The following is a 7,760-nucleotide window of genomic DNA, read 5'->3' on the forward strand; positions in this document are numbered from 1 at the left end:
AAATAAATAAATAAAATAAATGCATAAATATTTAGCTGGTAGAATCCTCCGTTCTCCCTTCAGACCTCCTTATTTTCCCACCTGTATTTACACAAGCCCCGCCTCCTCCTGCGCTGCGATTTGCTAGTAGTTCACACGTTCAAACACACCGCCCATTCAGAGTCAGTGTGGACTACTAGCCAATCACAGGGTAGGGGGCGGGGCCTGGCGCAGAACGGGTGGGGAAAACAACAATAGACAGCGCCAGCCTATCAGCTTCGCCGCTGCGGTCACGTGGCCATTCGTCTTTCTCTCAGAGCGGAGCGGAGCCCAACTCAAAGCTGAGCAGCGGCCGGACAGAGAAGGAGCTTCAGCGTCTTAACGGAAACGGGGAGTATGTTAGCGAGAGTGAGGAGAAAACGAAGGTCAGTAAAGAGGGGAGTCTGAGGTAAAACTGAGAAAACCAAGATGAAAACGCGTTCGTCCCCCTCAGCCTTGTGGTAACGACGAAGCGCGTGGTCTTCTGCGGGTGTTTGGTGTTAGCGGAGCAGCCTCGTGGATGGAGAACACGTAAAGTGGTGTGAAAGTGTGTGAAGAGCGGACATGAGGGCCGTTTCGCTGAACTCGCTGGCGCTGCTGCTCCTCTGCACTCTCGCCTGCGTGCTGCACCTGTGGGGCGGCTTGGAGAAGCGCTTGGAGCGGCGAGAGCGGGACCTCGTATCGTCTACGGCCAAAACTTTCCGAGCCCTACTTGCCGTCCCGGCCGCGCGGACCACCTCCCGCTTCTTTCCCCGCGCTCGGACTAACGCTACGGCGGGGAGTGGGGATGAAAACAAGACGCTCGTGAGCGAGGACGTCGGAGCGAGGGCAGTCGAGCCGTTGGAGGACGGCGTGTTTTGGAGCCGCAGCCTCGAGTCTCGCCTTCCCGCCGGTTTCAGCGAGGATCGCGCGCGCGCCTGGAGCCTGCGTGCGCGAGCCGAGCATGTGCTCTCCCTCGAGCCGGGCTGCGGCAGGACGTCCAACCAGCTGGCCACGTTCTCGGACGGCAGCAGAGCGTGCGTGCGCTACGGCATCAACGCCGAGCAGGTGCAGGGGGAAACTCTGGCTTATTACTTGGCGAGGCTGCTGGGCATCTCCAACGTGCCTCCTCTCGTGCTAGCACAGCCCAGCGCGGAGCAGTGGGCGCACGTGAGGAAGAGGGTGGACAGCCTGCAGTGGTCAGGACGAGCTGTAGTGTCCATGACAGAGTGGATCGCCAACTTGAGTGGGACGGTGACCCCTGCGCCCCTGCGGCCGGATGGCAGTGGCCTGCGCCCCTCATCGGACTTCAGCAACCAGACTGAGGTGGACCTGCTTGAGCTAGCTCAGTGGAGCGACCTTGTCGTGTTTGACTACCTGACGGCCAACTTCGACCGGCTGGTCAGCAACCTGTTCAGCCTGCAGTGGGACTCGCGTGTCATGGAGCGGGACACAAGCAACCTGCTGAAGGCGCCCCATGGTGCCCTGGTTTTCATAGACAACGAGGCGGGCCTAGTGCACGGCTACCGCGTGCTGGACATGTGGGAGAGGTACCACAGCTCTGTCCTGAGGTCCGTGTGCGTTTTCAGGAGGAGGACGGCCCAGCGGGTCGCAGCTCTGCACCGGTACCGGGACGTGCGGGCGCGCCTCTTCGAACTGTACCAGGACAGTGAACCCCTGGCTGCACAGCTGGGCTTTTTGTCCGAGGAGCACGCCAGGATATTACAGGACAGAGTAGACAGAGTCTACAGGCACATATTGCACTGTAAAGGGAAGTACAACCAGCTGTAGTTTTTCCGATGTGCAGACCCTTTTCCAAAAATGAGTATGAATATAGACCACTGGTTGTGAAGGTGACCATGCCAATATCCAACTCATGAACTGTGTTCAACTCTCTGTAACTTTTCAGCATCTGGCTGGACTACCTCTTGTGGGGACGGACCTCAAACGTGTCTAAGTAACGTCTTGTTTTGTATGAGTTTCCACGACAAGAAAACATGTTTTGTTTTCGAAAAGTCTTAAAACCTTAAACTCACTGAGCATATTGCTTGAGATAGAGTTAATCGGTTAGGCAATGCAATAAAAGCCTAACTGCAGTCATGCATTGGTTAATTGTTGTGGTTTGCTGCTTCCACCATTTTGGTGATATATTAGGCTGTTTTTCTGTTTTTTATTTGATGGAAACAAAGCTACAGCTGAATTAACAGGAGTTGGACAGCTCTTCTGTGTTTTATTGACATGCTTTATTCTTAAATACTTTGGAAAACGTTGTGGGTCACTGTAGTGCTGAGTTTGGTTTAATGGTCATATTCACACTGTTACAGAAGTAGATTAAGATGGTCGCCTTTTATTGTTACTCTTGCACAGCTTTACAATTCATAGCCTTAATGAAGTGGTGGGATGTCTGTTGATTTTGAAAATGTGTTGTGGGATTTCGCTTTGTGAATTCTGAACTCTATTTAACTAATTTAAGTCACAATATGTGATAACATTCCAGTTGTTTTTTTGTTTTTTTTTATTGGACAACAAAAACCTGTCATTTTTACATGCCATTAAATCTAGTGGAACTGAAGTGTTTCACTAAGCCGAATGCTGCTGGTGCTGATCTGGAGTCTTCTTTCCTACACAGAACAACAAAACATCTTGTGAGAAAGACTCTCTGAGTTAGACAGTGTTGCTGTTGTTACATAGGAATGCCACGCCTAAGCACTCACATTCTCAGCCAGTAACATTTTACACACTCCTTTTTTTATACTTCATACAAGGCTCTTTTCTTCACAGTGCACATCACACTCCACACAGGCTCAGTGGAGAATCATTCTGATGCTGCATACACAGTGCTATTTTATTTCAGGGCCACTGGTACCAACTATGCTCAAGACAAGCTGACTCCTAACCAGATAAGTTTACATTCGCAAGTTGTGATCAGTGGCTTCAATCAATGAGTCTCAAAGGACTGGGTTTTTATGCACGAGAGGCCATTGTAATTTGATGACTCAATGTGTGGTGTTAATTGGAGTTGCTAACTGCTAGGTCAAGCCCTGTGATGCACACTGCGAGCAAAGCGGAGCTCTTTTCCTGTTTGTTCACTCATCAGTGAACAGAATCTAATTTTAATTTTATCCCATGCAGCGCGAGGGCCTAATTTGTTTGGATTTATTATTGATTTGCTTGGGCTTGGGCTCAAGTATCTGTGAAGCCATCTTGAGTTAATGGACTGATTCCAGATCAGATAGCTTTGGATTTATGACAGTCATGGTCACAAAAACTGATTCTAGATCAGCACGCCTACGTCTTGAGGTGGTTTGTGAATTCAGACCCAGAGCTGCTAGTGGAGGAGGGTTGGGAGATGCTCCTCAAAACCTGTCGAGGAATCAACGATCAAAGCTACTCTAATGCGTTCCAGTCTGTACTCACATCTGGTTCAGATTATGATGGACACACTCACACCTTTGTTGATTTCCTTGGGGCTTTTTCATCAGCCCATCCTGCCCAGATGCGGATTTGTATGGAATACACTGTCTGCTGTATCAAAGGTTCAAGATTAGCCAAGGAGGAACTTCAGATTCTGTGGCTAGCATTTAACTCGTGGTTGATCTCCTCTGCTTCTTGTTGATGTTGGCGCTTAGCGTCATGATACACCTAGCTTCAGCTCAAGTAAATGCAGCTATAGGGAGTGTATTGTCTGCTCTTGTGGTAATGGGGATAGAGAAATCGAGATGTGTGTAGACTGAGTAAGGGTGCGGATCAGCAGCAGGGTTAAGATGGGTTATTGTGCTTTGGTATTGCATGCAGCTGGGCGTCTCGCTCTGAGGCACGTCTGTCGTCGCTAGGAGCTGGGAGAGATTTACGAGAGTCTACAGACACTGGGGATTACAAAAACAATGCAAAGCTGAGCCCTGCTTGCTTAAGCCAGACACAAGCAACTTCTACACACGCGTGCTTACACAATTCCATAAACACTCATATCAGCCCCTGTATGTGTGCCATGTTGGTGAAGTGGAAAAGGAAAGCTGTGCTCTCCTAATGAGTCCCCCTTTTGCCTTTTTAAAAAATTCTCCCTCCTTTAACAAGCTCTCGTGCTGGCTTTAATAACAGTTGTGGCTGAAATAAAAGCCATCGTTGCTTTTCTGGCTTTTACGTCTTGCTGTTTGCACGTGTGCCCCCTGCTCCATGTCTGGGGTTTGTTAACTGCTCGCCTCATGCCACAAAACCACACAAACGTCCCCAAGCAGAACCCCCTGTCCCTGTTCACCAAAGCCCCCTGCTGTGCAACATGACCTGGTTACCATTCTACCCCCACCGGTCACTGCAGAGGCCGATGCTTTTATTCAGTCCATCTGGGCTGTGTGTTCTAATGGCAGGCCCCACTGGCCTCTCTGCTTGATCATACTGTCAGCAGTGGGATTGGGTCTGCTTAAGGACAGCCTTGGGGCAAAGCTGGCCTTTTAGTGCTGATCTAGGACCTGCTTCATTGAGCCTCGCTGCAACCATAAAGCCTTGACAGCGAATACTTTAAAAAGTGCTCTCAGGTCAGCAGTAAAAGGAAGCCTCATGTTATAGATAGTTCCAGGTGGGAATTTCGTGACTTGTCCTATCCTGTTCGTGATGTTACGCAGTATCAGTGAAGCTTTCTGGATGCGGCTCAGGCTGCAGGTAATCACAGGGCCTGCTCTTGTTGCCTAGTGGCTCAGGGGAGGCACCCACATTGCAGACATTCCAGAGGAAGCTGGGGTGGATCTCTGCATACATTCACCCTGGGGCAACAGATTTCCAGAGTGCCAGAGACCCAGCTGTTTACCAGAGCTTCTCTGTCAGTGGTGAACTGCACATCTGGCTTCTTCGTAAGTCTTGCTGATTAGTTTAAGCAAATCTTAATCAAACAAATGTCAGATGGCCATGCTACATGGGTTTTACATTTTTTTGTCGGTAATGAATATAGTTTAAATTCAGATACTTTTTTTTTTAGTTTTAAGTTTTTTATCGTTTAAAGAAAATTACGCTAGTTGAAAATCTAGCTGCCCTTACATTGTGTTAAATTTCGTAATGAAGTGGTCCATAATTACTTGGTGTTACATTGTGTCATAACTTAACATGTTTTTTTCCGCCTGAAAAGTTACTGTTTTGTACAAACACCAAACTTTTGTTACCATAGCAACAATACATACAAGTGTAAAACATACCAGAACATGCCTGGGCTGTTATCAGGTTAATAAAATAATAGTACAAAATATTTGCAATTCATAGTAAAAGTTAGCTTTTTAACATGAAAGACCTTCTGCTGGGTTTCAAGCAAGTAGTAAACCTATCAGAACAAGAAAAAATTCTATTTCTGTTTCTGATATATCAAGCATTGTTAGCCACAATAATGTGAAAAACTAATATGATTGAAAACATATTCTGTTAAAAAATAAAAGGTCCTGGGTCACTGTCATCTGTTGTACTGTGCTCTGTTATAGGCTTCACACATAAAGGACAAAAAAGAGCAATTAGGCTGGTACAGAACGCTCCCATGGGAAAGTGCGTGCTTGACTTGTGCCCCGGCCAGTGTGTGTGCATGTTCGGCATTCTCTGGGTGCCACATTGCAAACTTTCTATGCGTGAGTGATTTGATTATGGCACAAACACAGCCGAGAGAAAGTCACTTAGCCACACTCGGGTGGGCAAGAGCCAGTGCAGCATGGCATGAAACCTGGCAGGCAGGATGCCATTACTCACTGTGGGTCAATGACTAAAGTCTCTAGGACCCTTACCCGAAGCGCGTGTGTTGATCCTGGCTCCGAGGCCAGGGCAGACTTTAAGTGTTATGAAAGCTAGCTGATGATGCAGTAATTTGGAAAGTAAGATGGAAACAGTGCTACAGGGTTTTAAGAACATCATGGAGATTCAGTTTCAGAAGCTGGAGGAGAGAAAAATGTTGACGTTTGTCAGCTTGGTGAAGAGGGAGCGCTTGAAGTGTTTCACATCCTTTTATCAATACCAGACACAAGCTTTCTTTGACAGGTTGAGTGAATTTAACCTCACCTTCACTCCTAATATCTATTTTTCTGTTTGTCTATCGATCATTCTCTCTCTCTCTTTCTCTCTCTCAGTGCACCTGCACCTACAAACAGAATCAGTTCAACACTCAATCCCTTATGTTTATTTTTTGCTTTTATGGCCTCAGAAGGAGAGAAAAATAATACAGTAAATTGTCTGATGTATATTCCTTCTCATACGCTAGATCTCCCTCAGGTGTCTCTTCCACTAAGTTGACCATGCATTGAAATGCTGTACATAGGTATTGTTCTTATAAACCTTCTATAAATCTTCACTTCCAGAATTCCCAGCTTTCACTTTCGCTTGATTGACTAGGAAAGTAAACTGTGTTGATTGACATGCTCACTGGATTTGCGTAATTCCTGAGGGCGAAGCTTGTTGGTTCATCTGCGCAGCATTGAGAGAATCATCTCCAGCAATGAGGCAAGTTTTTCTGCATTTGCATGAGCCTCATCAAAATGTAAATGGAGAATTTCTTGTTAAGAAGAGTGTAGTGTGGGAGGAGAAAAAAAGTAAAAAATGTAGTGAGATAAGAACAACCGATTCTGATGGTATCTGTCATTATGAATTATGAGTCTAACTATCTTTCTGGACTTGAGTATGGCTTCCGATTTGTATTACTATGCAAATGTCCTGCTGTGGATTTATGGTTCGAGTTGAGCCGGGTGGGAGTAGGAAGACCATTTTGAATGAGCAGGATGGGCACGTGATTGTGTTTTTATAGCACAGAGGTGGGGGGGTGGTCCATCTTCACCACTTGTAGTCCACATACACCATCAAGGACTGACATGTAGAACATTAATAGTGAATCCATGTAGCAGTCAATTATGATGATGGGTGCTGTCGACAGTATTAGTGTGGGCAAAGAAAGAGAGAAAAGCTCTCAGTCCTTTCAGAAGTGTCCAACATTATGACGTGTGTGGGTGATTTTCTTTGCACTGCTACTTAGCGTAGCGTACATGACTTATGAGAGTAAAGAAGAAGCTCTGCTTGTTTCACAGATGTGTCTCTAGGTCTCTCCATTCTTTCTCTCATCTCACTTTTTTCCATCTTGGCTTCATCCAGACCTGATCGATTAGACAAGGCACAATAGGATATTTCGCATTCTTTCAGCTAAAGCCTGCGAACTGCTGAATCGACATGCTATGGCGAGCAACAGAATCGACACATTATGGCTGGCCGGCTACTGCCTTAATGCTCTAAGTTGAAGGTACTTAATGTGCCAGAGGCATGTGTGCGTTCAGTAGTCTCTTTGAGTAATCACATAATTCGGTTTGCACAGGGCCATGGTAATACAGCCATTTCTATGTAAATTGTGCTTTGTGCTGCACTGCGGGCGGTATCAGAAAGCAGAAAAGTCGGCGACTATGGAAATAGCATACTTGGCAAGTCAATGTGATGACAAAGACCGTGCTGCTACATGCAAGGTGATTACAAGTGCATTGTTACAGTAGTGCAGTTAGTCTGTAGCATATGGCAGTTTGGGTTGCCCAATCCCTCAGTGCTTATCCCTCTTGTTTGGCTGAGAGATGGTTCAGTGGGAGAGAGATAGCAGTGGGGGGTGGGGGTGGGTTTGGGTTCAGACACAGTGAAGAAGAGGCATGCAGGGTCTCGCTTTGTGTGCGTACGCTCGAGATGAGAGGCAGACAGTTGGGCGCGTTTTCAAGTCACCCCCGCCGGGATGCTTTCGACGTGCTGGCAGTCAGGAGGCAGGAGAAGTGACT

The 7,760-nt window shown here is 47.0% G+C and overlaps 1 protein-coding gene across 1 annotated transcript; it reads left to right on the plus strand.

Moving 5' to 3' along the window:
- The first annotated feature begins 301 nt into the window (after positions 1-301).
- Positions 302-2,592, plus strand: LOC118811599 (four-jointed box protein 1-like). Its single transcript, XM_036575926.1, has one exon. It carries the CDS (start codon positions 583-585, stop codon positions 1,786-1,788), a length of 1,206 nt encoding a protein of 401 aa, XP_036431819.1. The 5' UTR covers positions 302-582; the 3' UTR covers positions 1,789-2,592.
- Positions 2,593-7,760: the final 5,168 nt, after the last annotated feature.

The sequence above is a fragment of the Colossoma macropomum genome, unplaced genomic scaffold, assembly GCF_904425465.1.
Source record: "Colossoma macropomum unplaced genomic scaffold, Colossoma_macropomum, whole genome shotgun sequence".
NCBI lineage: Eukaryota > Metazoa > Chordata > Actinopteri > Characiformes > Serrasalmidae > Colossoma > Colossoma macropomum.